Here is a 13,144-nt window from a genome sequence, read left to right as displayed (position 1 = left end):
CCCGCAGCGGTATCCTCGAAGTCGGAGACGAGGGACCCCCGAAAACCGTAGCGGGCCGTGCTCGTCCACGGTTAGTAGGGGGCTGGAGACCAGCGTCCCTGATGTAATATTCCGGAGACCCGAGTCATATGTCAGCTCCCCAGGGGAAATTGGGGCCCCGTCCGGGTCATGTTTTCGGACGGGGGGGAGGGTACACCCTGGCTGACGGAGACGCTGCAGGGAGTGGGACTAATTCAAAGATGAGATTTATATCAACCTAAAACAAAGAGCAGTATAGCTCGACGGAAGAGTCGAGCGGTGAGGACGATCCCATCAAAGCGGGATTGGATACGGAGACGGACTCCATCCCGTTCGTATGGGATAGCGAGGGCAATAGCCTCCTAGAGGAAACGGATAGGACTCTCTACACCCTGTACTGGGGAGAAAACGAGAAGGATGAAACGGAAGACTTTGCGAATGACGCATCTACCCTGCGTCTGAAAGGAGGGAAGGGTTCTCCTGTGTCCGAAGACCGATCTGGGAACTCGACGGCCACGGATTCTCTGGGGATGGAGGGACCGTCCTTTACGGCGACTCGGCAAACCGCTGGGCGCCCGAGCCCTCGGTACAACAAAGCGACGACTGCTGCCGGGGGGGCGCGCGGGGGCCGGGCCGGCTCGAGGAAAAACAGCATCTTGGATTCCGGGGGCTAGGGAAGGGAAGGAGGACAGGAAAGGAAGAGCTCCTTCTTTCGAAGGCCTAGAGCAGGCGAGCGGACTGACGGAGTAGCGACAAGAGAGAAGCGTCTTGTCCGAGGTAGGAGGACCGTTGAACGGCCCACCTTCGTCTCCTCTGGGGAGAGGAATACAAGGGACTCTGGGGAACCTCACGATAAAATATCTATGATAGACAGCTACTGTTATTCGGCGAACAGCAACATCACCACCAACGCCACCAGCTCTGCATCCAATAGCAAACGGAGGATGGAGGGAATTCCTTCCTCCCAGGCCCCGTCGAATCCGGTCAACGTTACGAAGTATTACGTAACGAGGAGGGAGGCCATGAGAATGGCCAACGATGAGAAGGATAGGAGCCTGCAACTGGCTAGAGAAGAGGTCATCAGAAGCCTCACGGGTAAGAAGCTTTTTCAGAAATGCAAGCTGGACCTCGATAAGCTCAAGGAAGAGAAGGAGGATTAACTCAACAAGGACTTGACCGGAAAATTACATGAGTACCAGGAGGATGTAATAAGAGTGGCCAGGTTGTCCTACAACCTAAAAGGGACTTATCAAAAGTCCCTCAAAATGGCGATGGCGGCAACGCTTGGATGCGTTGAATTGCTGTGTGCCCGTGCGGAGAAAGCTGCGGAGGAAGCTCGTGACGAGCAGATTAGAATCCTCAAAATGGAACTTGAGGAGATAAAGGAGAGTGCTAGGCTTGGAAGAGAGGTGAACTCCAGGATGCTGAAGATGTCCGACAAAGCGGACAGGTACCTCGCGGAGCGAGGCGATTGCTGCCCCCCGGCAGCAGTCGCCTCAACACCATCAAAGGAAGTGACGTAAGGAGAATTGAAGGCGCGGAAAAACGTAGCGTCCTTAACACCACATAATGGGAAAAAAGGAGAAAGAGCAGAAACTCCAGACAATTCCAATGGAGATTGAGCAGGAAACCAATGGCGAACTTCAAATCCCCCCCCCCCCCCGTAATACCACCGGCAATTAAGGGCAAGGCACGGATCCTAAAGGACAGGACACTAACAGAAGAGGAGCCCAAGAAACTGAACATCAGGCTGGGCACCGACTCGGTAGCCAGGATGAGGAAGAAGACACCCGGACCTTCAGATCGACGGAGTAAGAATGAGAATGAGAGTAAGAACGATAGGGAGACTCTCTCAGAAATTGTCCGTGAAACGGTTATCGATGTCCTGAGGGAACTGGGATTGGGTGTGGAAAAGGGTGAGACTACTATTACTTATGCACCGGTGCCCAGTGATAAGGAGACAGGGAGCCGCAAGGTGGGGAGTAAAAAGGTATCGTCTAAACCAGAAAGAGCTCCAAATAAGAGCAATGGGACCACAATCCCCCCTCGGGAGGAAAAGGGGGACGAAGATATTCATCGAAAAAACGAGGGAGAAAGACACCCAGCACTTGCAGCACAGACGCTATGGAGGGTGTTGGGAAGGAAGGAGAAGAAGAAGGAAACGAGAATTATCTCAGCACAGAAGGGAAAAGAAGAGCTCACCGATTGCAGTACCAAATAGGATGGTCAAAGTCACCAGGAAATTTCCTAGAATTGCTGCGGTGCAGATCCTTAAAAATAACGGCGACATGAGTGGGTGCCACCCGATTGACCACTTTACGATAGAACACGTGCACGAATGGACACGCACGATTAGACACGTTCAATTGGACATGCGTACGATTGGACGCGTTTAATTGGACACCCGTACGATTGGACACTGCACGATTGGACACGGGAACGATTGGACAGTGCACGATTGGACACGTACATGATTGGACACGACACGATTGGACAGGTGCATGATTGAACAAGGTACGATTGGACACGTGCACGATTGGACACGTGCACGATTGGACACGTGCACAATTGGACACGGCATGATTGGACACGCATACGATTGGATAAGTACACGATTGGACACGGCACGATTGGACAGTGCACGATTGAACACGGCACGATTAGACACGTGCACGATTGGACACGTGCACGATTGGACACGTGCACGATTGGACACGCGCATGATTGGACACGGCATGATTAGACATGTGCACGATTGGACACGCACGATTGGACACGTTCAATTGGACACGCGTATGATTGTACACTGCACGATTGTACACGTGCATGATTGGACACGACACGATTGGACACGTGTACGATGGAACACGACACGATTGTACAGGTGCACTATTGGACACGTGCACAATTGAACATGGCACGATTGGACCAATCGTGCACGATTGGACACGAGCACGATTGGACACGTTCAATTGTACACGCGTATGATTGAACACTGCATGATTAGACACGTGCACAATTTGATACGGCACGATTGGACAGGTGCATGATTGGACACGGCATGATTGGACACGTGCACGATTGGACACGCACGATTGGACACGTTCAATTGGACAAGTGCACGATTGGACACGGTACGACTGGACACGCGCACGGTTGGTCTTACGTGGTAATGATAAATAGCGTAGGATCATTATACAGGGTGTCTCGAATTTAAATGTCAAAGCTTCTGTATTGTGTAGGAGATCGATAAACTAAGAAAAAAAGTCCTCTAGAGATATATTCGTTTTTACTTTGTTTTGGAGAAAATCGCGAATATGGCAAAACATACTTGCTTCGTTCTTGCACTGCCTCTGAAGTATTATCGTCGCTAAGATTATACACGAAAACAATAATAATAATAATTCCGTTCTCACGTTATTTCATAACCTGAAAAATCGTCAACTTTTCTGGCCGCAGCACACACTCTTGCATAACGCATAATGCATAGTGCATAAGGGAATCAAGCAATCAAAATTCTTCTTTTCCATGGAATGAGAGGAAAGGAAAGCTTCTGATTAGTTGATTCGCTTATGCACTATGCGTTATGCGTTATGCAAAAGTCTGTGCTACGGCCATAACGATTAATAATCTTGTTTCACGGGGCAGAACAACGCCTTTTTCCTGTTAATCCTTTATTTTTGCGTGAAAATGTATCGATCGAGTGTATTCTTTATCAAAACTCGAGACGGACGAAGTCTTATTAGCATTTACCATATTTTTATATGTTCCTTCATTCATAAAGTGAAAGACTACTATTATAACTATGTATATATTTTGGCAAGAAATTTTGTATACAAATATTTATAATTTTTATTTATGTAGATATATATACACATATACATAATTAAAAAATATATATATTGTTTATGTATGCATATAAACATAAATAAATGTTATATATGTATGTATGTATACAGAGTGTCTGGAATTTCAATGTCAAAACTTCGCGTAGGGGATCGATAAACTAAGGAAAAAGGTTCTCGAGAGATATGCTCGTTTCTGCTTCGTTTTGAAGAAAATCGCAAAAAAGACAAAACATAGTTGCTTCGTTCTAGCACTGCCTCCGTAGTTAATAAGTTTGTTATTTTTAGCTAAAATTCTTGCACGGTTGATCGTTTCTGTTTTTCTCTCCAACGAGGAGAGAAAAGGAAGAAAAACGAACCGTACAAAAAGTTGAGCTAAAAAGAAGGCCTATTATTGTCGCTAAAATCGTACAAGAAAATAATAATAATTCCATTCTCATGTGAAAACTTTCTTTGTTTGTTTACATTTCTGCTTACCTTTCTCTTGACATGGAAATCAGCGTGTATACTCTCTCATCACCTCCGTAGCATTACTAGAGCACTAGAAACATAGGTATTTGCATCCACCATTTTTACTCCTTTTCTGTGACGGGTTATGGACATTACAGGTTATGATTTGTATTTGCTGCTTGAAATTTTGTAGCTCCTTTCATTCCTACAAGGAATTAGCTTGTTTCCAACAGCATAGAAGCTATAACCTATAACAACCGTAACGACGATAATTTTCTCAGCTCATTGGGAACAGAGCAAGGATAAGGGAAAGGAGTAAAAATGGCGGATATACGAATACTCTACACGTTTATAGTGCCTTCGCATTAATATCGCAGAAGCGATACACGAAATCATGTCAACATATTCAACGTGTTAGAATGTGTACGCGGCATAATGTGACAAGAGTAATCCACTCGATAACTTCTGACGAGTAACTGACGAATTTATAGGAGAAAGGCGAAAATTTAAACAAACAAGGAACGTTTTCACGTGAGAACGGAATCATTATTATTATTGTTTTCGTGTACGATCTTAGCGACGATAATACTTCAGAGGCAGTGCGAGAACGAAGCAAGTATGTTTTGCCATATTCGCGATTTTCTCCAAAACAAATTAAAAACGAACATATCTCTAGAGGATTTTTTTTTCTTAGTTCATCGATCTCCTACACATTACAGAAGCTTTGACATTTAAATTCGAGACACCCTGTATAATGATCCTACGCTATTTATTATTATAACGTAAGACCAACCGTGAGCGTATCCAGTCGTGCCGTGTCTAACCGTGCACGTGTCCAATCGTGCACGTGTCCTATCGTAACGTGATCAATCTAGATCCTCCGAACATGAGTTACGCGGAGATTCTCTACACTGCGCGGAATAGGACAAACGTCGACGAAATCGGCATTAAAGAAATCCGCCCGAAGAAGGCCCGCACAGGAGCATTTCTCTTGGAAATTCCGGGCCCGGCGGGAGCGGCCCAGGCGGATTCATTGCCTGATAAACTACGAGAGGTCTTAGCGGATAAGGAAGAAATCCACGTCTCCAGACCTAGGAAGATGACCGAGATCCGGGTGAGGGACATCGAGGACTCCGTGTCCCATCAAAAGATAGCCTGTGTACCAGCCCGGGAAGGCGGCTACGAAGCCGATGAGGTAAAGGTTGGCCCCATTAGAAGAGCTTCAAACGGACTGGGCGCCATATGAGCCAAGTGCCCACTGGCGGCTGCCATCAAGACAGCCCAAAAAAAGAAGGGTGAGAATGATGTGGACGTCTACGAGGGTAGACCTCCTACCAGACCGGCCCCTTCAATGCTACAGTTGCCTAGAAAAAGGGCACATGCAAGCGGAGTGCAGAAGTGAGGTAGATAGGACCTCCATCTGCTACCGATATGGCTCGAGGGGTCACAGGGCTATCGAATGCGATGGGATGGTAAACTGCCCGACATGCGCAGATGCCGGACTACCATCGAATCACAGGATTGGCGGAAGGGCGTGCAACCCTCCGAAAAGGAAAGGCCGGATCCCGGTACGTGATACCACTCCGAAGCCCCGGGAGGACGACGAGAAGATGGAAGTGGATGCGGAGTCACCGCTCCCACAAAGGGAGAGAAGGAAACGCAGGGCTAACGATGACAAGCCCGAAGAAGGAGCGGAGTCCACTCCAAAGACACAACTGGATGGGGATCTCCCCAGTATGGTGGACAGCAACGTCATGGAGCCTACGGGCCTCGGAACGGGGAAGTCTGGGGAGGAATGCTCACTCCAAGCGCCCCTCTAACGTAGACACACAGGACGGGGAGAGGATCCATGGACGTCGCCGAAGGTCAAGAGGAGCCTACTCGATGGGAGGGTGCCTGCGGAGGAGAGGCCTGGAACGAAGGCAATGCCTAACAGGCTCCTTCAGGCGAACCATGTCCGTGTTGCGTAGGATCTGATCCTAAAAACGATGGAGGAACGGGATTGCGGGCTGGCAGTCATCTCGGAACCGTACGGGGTTCCAGAGAACCATCCGTACTGGCATGCGGACAGACTAGAAGTGGTGGCCATAGTTTGGAGGCCGACGAGGAAGCACCTCTCATGCACCCTTATTAAGGCTGGAGAAGGATATGTGGCTGTGGGATGGGAGGACACCTATGTGGTGGGTATCTACCTATCTCCGAGCATGGGTGTCACTCAGTTCGAGCTAAGACTTGAACGAATAGAACCGTGCCTTAATGCCTTACACAGTAGACCCACGATTCTCACTGGAGACTTTAACGCAAAGTCCACGCTATGGGGCTCCAGACGTGGTGATGCCAGGGGGAAGATCCTCGAGGAATGGACGACTACGGTGGGCCTCCGTTGCCTGAACCAGGGAGGGGTGAATACACTGATAAGAACGACGGAGGAATCAGCGATGGACATCACGTGGGCCTCCCCCCCTGCGGCCTCTATGGTCACGAATTGGAGGGTGCTCCCTGATGAGACACATTCAAATCACCTCTACATATAGATAGGCCTGAAGGAGACTCAGGCTCAAAGGGTGAAACGGGGTCAATCCAAACCGCCGCGCTGAAACCTCCGGCAGTTAAATGAGGACTTGCTGGAGGCGGCTGTCTTGGCGGAATCTTGGCCCACAGCCGACGCAATAGGCCTGGACAAATGAGTGGAAAAAACACAAGGCATGCTGGCCACTGCGTGCGACGTGGCTTATGCCACGGGCCACCCAACGGCCCAGAAAGGCCGTGCACTGGTGGAGCGACTCCATCGCGATCCTGAGAGGCGCCACCTTGCAAGTAAGGAGGGCGATCAAAAGGGCAAGAAGAGGTCGAAAGGATCCTGAAGAGGTGGAGGCCAAAGTGGTAGACTATAGGCGAGCCAAGAAGGATCTTAGAGCGGTCATTGCCAAGGCCAAGGAAAATTCTTGGAAGGAGTTTGTTCTCTCACTGGACGAGAATCCATGGGAACGCTCGTACTTATTGGTGCGGAACAAAGGGTGGCACCCAGTTGGACACGGCTCAATTGGACACGAGCCACTCACAGCGCTTGAGACTACAAAGCTCCTAAGCACCGATCGCTGTGATTGGTGGTGTCCAACCGAGCCGCGGTCAATCGGGATCACCCCCGGAACAAATTACGAAGATGGACGCAAACAGAAGCTCTGGAGTCGCCCTTCTTGGAAGAGACATTGAAGACACTCTTCCCATCGCCTGACAGGGAGACTTATAACTGGACAAAGGAGCCACTCCCGGACAGAGGCTGGGGATTATTGAGGGAGGAGTTTGGGGTCACAAAGGAATTAGAGAGGGCCATCAAATGAATGACGTCTCGGAATGCAGCGCCTGGGCCGAGCGGTCTACACAGTAGAGCTTGGGCAATAGCGATTCGCAGAACCAGATTAGGAGACAGTCTGAGGGAAACATTCACGGAATGTCTAAAGGAAGGAAAGTTCCCCAATACGTGGAAAAAGACCAAACTCATCCTATTGGAAGGAGAACAAGCCGGTCGAGAGTTCTTTCGGATACCACCCGATTTGCCTGCTCGACGACGAGGCAAAGTTACTGGAGAGGATTGTGGCCGCGAGATTGACCCGGCATTTGGACGGAACGGGTCCGAACATACACGCCGGGCAGTTTGGATTCCGTCAGGGTCGCGACACCGTGGATGTCATTCTCCGAGTACGATCCGCGGTGGAGAAGGTGGTCTCCGGGGGTGGGGTGGTGTTAGGTGTCGCGTTGGATATATCCAACGCGTTCAACTCCATTGCCTGGGATCGCATTGGGGAGGCACTAGAAACGTATCGAGTGTCCAGGTACCTGCGGGGGATCCTCCATGATTATTTTAATAACGGAGTGATACAGTTTGTGAACTCCGAAGGCAGACTCCTTCGAAGGGAAATAAACAGGGGAGTGCCGCAGGGGTCGGTCCTGGGCCCACTGTTGTGGAATCTAGGGTTTGACCGAGTCCTGCGGCGGGCGGACCTCTCGCAGGGCTGCAGTGTAGTATGTTATACGGATGACACCATTGTACTGGCCCCGGGGGAGGATTGGGAGGAGGCGCGTACAAACGCCCAGATGGCGGTGGACAGCGTGGTGCAGGAGATCCGGGCGCTGGATCTCCGGGTGGCCCCGCAAAAATCTGAAGCCATATATTTCCACGGGGGAAGACACGGAAGGACGCCGAGGACCGAACTGATGGTGGATGGGCTAATAACAGCCAAGTCTACGATCAAATACTTAGGGTTGACAATCGACTCGAGATGGAGCTTCACGAAGCACTTCCAACGATTAGCTCCGAGGCTCGAGCGTATGGCTATTAGCCTATGTGGGCTCCTCCTTAATGTAGGCGGACCCGGGGGCGCGGTCCGTAGACTGTTCACCGGTGTGGTTCAGGCGACGGCTCTTTACGCGGCGCCGGTATGGGCTGAAGAAGCAAGGAGGGGGAGAGTTATCCAACGGACGCTGCATGCCGCGCAGAGGAGGTGGGCCATCAGGTTAAGAGCCTATAAGACCGTATCTTTTGTGGCCACGACCACGCTGGCCGGGGTCCCGCCACTGGAACTGGCTGTAGAAATGCAAGCCGAAGTATTCGATAGTGTCAGGGAGACACAGCGTCGGCTGGGGTGTACTCAGCTCCCCGTGAGGGTCGCCGACCTAATACGGTTCCGCGCAAAAAGTGATGAACGCATGGGCGGCCCGGCTTCCTGAAGCCGGCCACTCAGGCGAAGAGATCGCCAGTGCAATCCGGCCCCGTCTACAAGAATGAGTAGACGCCAGAGGAGGGACCTCCTTCCATGCGGCGCAGATGCTGACGGGCCATGGATGCTTTGGCTGGTATCTGTGCCGCAACGGAAGAGAGACCACAAATAAATGCTGGCACTGTGCCTCGCCCTCGGACACAGCGAGGCACACTCTCGAGGAATGCCCTCGTGGGCCTCTCAAAGAAAGAGGCTAGTCGAGGCTGTCAGGAGCGATCTCTCCTTACGAGCGTTAGTAGACGCTGCCCTCGAAACCGAGAAGAAAAGGAGCCTTCCACATATTTTGCGAGGAAGTGATGGCTCTGAAAGAAAAAAAGTGAACGGGCACGTCGGGGGGAAGGCTAACGCTACCAAACCGTAGGTCGCGGGGTGACGCAGAGCGAAGTGTGTGTCATGACCACATATATGAGGGGCATGACGAAACCTATTAGAAATTGGGCGACCCTCCCCCCTGGTGGGGTCGTGCGCGGCGCCTGCGCACGACCCAGAGGGTTGTGGGGCGTCAAACGGGAGACTCGGCGTCTCCCCGCAGCAACCCGACGGGAATTGGCGGCGAGAGGAGATGGCGTCCCTTCTCTCTAGTACTAGAAGGATACACGCATACAGCGCAATAGGCAACGGGCCCGGCTGGTAGTACTGCTGAAGAGAAGAACCCAGCTGGGCCCGAAATCTGCCTGAAGTAGGACGCTCGCAGTGGTTTTAGTGAGTAGGTCTCTGGTGTCATACCGGAGAAGTCCCACATAACCCCTCCCCTTCCGCGGGGGCGGGGTATGCATGAGCATTTCCACGGCGTTAACAAAAAAATTAAAAGTAACGTGTTGTTTAGTTGTATATTTGTGTGTAATGTTTTGTAACCCCTAAAAGATCAATAAATTGTATATCTATCTATTAAAAGATAGATTTGGTAAAACACAAATGGTACTCTTTCTTGATATTTATACAAACTTACCTTTTTTAAAAAAAAGTAAGAAAAGCGCTATGCACGCGTGCTTTTCGTGAAGAATCATTTTGACCGGTTTCACCAACGCCAATTACTTAATTGGCCATGGAACTGACTAATTGTGTTTGCTATTTATTAGAATTGACCACTTATGATTGACAGTTAATCACCGATTTGGCTCGATCGAGTTGGTGAAACCGGCCCTTTCTATATAATACTGAGTATCCAACCTAATTAATAGTAGTATTAATTTTTCTTCAAGGATATTCTTATAACGATATGTATCATTCGTATAAAAGATTTGATATCAACAAAACTCGCGCCAAGTTAAATTCAATGTAATTCGGATACCAAATTATATAAATAATATTAACTTTAATGATATCATTCCTATAAAAGAGTTTGATATCAAGAAATGGCGCAAAGTTAAATCCCATTTCTTTATTTTACCATGTCCAATTAAATAAATAAGAAATATTAATCTTATGATATGTATCATTTGTAAAAAAGAATTGATATCGATAACTGTTGCGCCAAGTTAAATTCTACTATCAAAATAAAAAGTAAATCCCAAGTGGTACTATCTTTATTATTATTTGCTTAATCCAAATGGTACTATCTTTAATTTTTATGCAATGAAACCTAAGTATACCTGTATATCTTATTGAAGGATCTTCCTATTCAATCCAAATGTTTTAATTTCCACTTAAATAAAATTATTATATCACAATTCATTTAAAGACATTTTCTCTTCCAATTAAAGTAGTGATTATTATTCTTGAGGCTTCCACGGGTTTTTTCTGTATAAAGGTTATACGTTTTGCGGATTTCCTTCATGTCCAGATGCATTCTTGAGATGCCAACGTTTCGTGAAACTTGTCGACTTAAGGTTTCATCCATCCTTTTTTCCCCGGACACCGTCCTCTTTTTTATAACGTCCGGTGGGGTTTTCGAAAGGCGTCCGGGATAATCATGAGAGTCCGGGGTTTTATATAAAAAGGAAATATTTTTTGACTGGATGGCAAAAAAAACTTTGGCGTGTAAGTGTAGTGTTGACATTAAAGATTGGCAGCCCTGTATAGGACGCAGGTTGAGAATAAAATTTATCCGCATATAGTGTAATGCCAGCTGCACACCAGCGCGATGTTCGTCGCGCGCGACACGCGATATTCAATGAGAGTATAGCTTTAGAATGAGAACATCGGTAAAGCTGTACACTCATTGGATATCGCGTGTTGCGCCAGTTGCGCGCGACCTGTAAGATATTATACTGTAAACATGATAATGATGTTATACTGTAAACATGATAATAAAGAAGTGATAGTATTGTGAAATTTGTAAGGAAAAAGCAACTAAATGTATGTACTTATAGCGTTTTCGGCCCGGCTGGGTTTGCACCAACCTGGGTTGGATTAATGGCGTTTTGTGCTCTCCTATTGGTAGAGCGTGTGACATCAACCCATAGGAAAGATTAATCCAACCAAGATTGGTGCAAACCCGATCGGGCCGAAAACGTTATTAAAAAGATAGGTCAAATATTTTTTGATAACGTATTATCAATTAAAGAAAACCCCCTGTTAATGGAAATATTATTTATCTAAAAATTTAAAAGGCTTATATGTGAAATAATTATTTCTAGAGCACCAAAAAAAGGTAAGCAAATGTATGCGTCCGGGGTAGCAAACGAAATGTCCGGGGTTTTCGGTTCGTCAATTCTAGTTTTTAACTTTTTGAAATGGCAACCCTATCCTAGCATCGTAAACATCAGGCTTAAGATGCCTTTTCTTGACGACGTTCAACGCTCATTTTCTGCGTCAAAATAAGTCACGTGATAGAAATTGACCAATATCAAACGTCATTTGATTTTGATGCTGAAAATGAGCGTCGAGCTGCTTCTAATCGGCTGTTTTAGCGACGAAAAAGGATCACGTGATAAAAATGGGCGTTTGATAATCGTCTATTTTGACCACGTGATTCTTTTTGTTGAAACAGCCGGTTTGAGCGTAAAAATTTAGAGACAAAGGCTGCCAACTGTGAAACACGAGATATATTTCGGGGTGATCCCGATTGATCACGACTCGATTGGACAACACCAATCACAGCGACCGGTGCTTAGGAGCTTTGTAGTCTCAAGCGCTGTGAGTGGCTCGTATCCAATTGAGCCGTGTTCAACTGGATGCCACCCATCGTCTTTGCTGTTTAGTAGAATAGACTAATTGCGATTGACAGTTAATCACGATTAAGCTTGATTAAATATTGAATAAAGAATAAATGAACAATCACAGTGCCAGTAACCAAAATGGAATAAGTAAAATGATTTTACTAACGCAGAAAATACCATATTGTTAACAAACAATAAGTTAGGAAAAATGATAATGACAAAAATATTATTCGATCTCGATCTCCATTTGTTTATAACTTATTAGTTAACAATACCAGAATAATTTTAGTTCTATTTAATCTCTTTTTGATAGTATATATATAAGTTATAAACAAATGGAGGTCGATATCGAATAAATCGCTTTTTCATTATATTTCCTAGTTTTTAGCAATTACCAGCGTATTTTATTATCACCACCTTTATCGATCCTGTTTTGAAAAAACCGTCCGTCACTATCGTATAGTACACACACTCACGGCATGCTTAGCGCGGCGACACTGTCGTGTCTCCAGATCCAGTTCTGATGAACCACTCGTTCGTGGCGGACGCGCCTCGTCTCGAGTGTTATTCCTTTGTATATTTTTGAAAGTATTGCCGACTTTGACCGAGCATTGAATCATACATAATTATCCCGCGATCTTGGACGACCCGTTCTGTCGTCTTGACGCGCGTCCTTGCGGCGTGACGACGTCGTATGACGCAGGCGCCCGGTGTCCGAGCGGGCTTCGCCATTTTCGCGGGTGTTGAATCATTTTTAATATACGGAAAGCAAAATAAACGTGATCTGGCCGTATCGACCTCCTATTTGTTTTTTGGAGGCGGGAGCCATAACTAAAGAAGAAGAAGAAGTGTCTCCAGATCGCAGCGCTCGTCAATCATGTACTACATGGGCTGAAAAGTCCCGGGATTTTTAATGAAAACAAGCGTTTTTTGGGCAAAGTTATATTTATTC

At 47.3% G+C, this 13,144-nt stretch overlaps 1 protein-coding gene across 1 annotated transcript; it reads left to right on the top strand.

Moving 5' to 3' along the window:
- Nucleotides 1–5,199: 5,199 nt before the first annotated feature.
- Nucleotides 5,200–5,559, top strand: LOC108759190 (uncharacterized). Its single transcript, XM_018504509.1, has one exon. The coding sequence runs from the start codon at nucleotides 5,200–5,202 to the stop codon at nucleotides 5,557–5,559; it is 360 nt and encodes a 119-aa protein (XP_018360011.1).
- The last annotated feature ends 7,585 nt before the right edge of the window (nucleotides 5,560–13,144 follow it).

Source organism: Trachymyrmex cornetzi, unplaced genomic scaffold, assembly GCF_001594075.2.
Source record: "Trachymyrmex cornetzi isolate Tcor2-1 unplaced genomic scaffold, Tcor1.1 scaffold1731, whole genome shotgun sequence".
In the NCBI taxonomy this organism is placed as follows: Eukaryota; Metazoa; Arthropoda; class Insecta; order Hymenoptera; family Formicidae; genus Trachymyrmex; species Trachymyrmex cornetzi.
The sequence above is the reverse complement of the archived record's forward strand: the minus strand, read 5'-3'. Positions and strand labels throughout refer to the sequence as shown.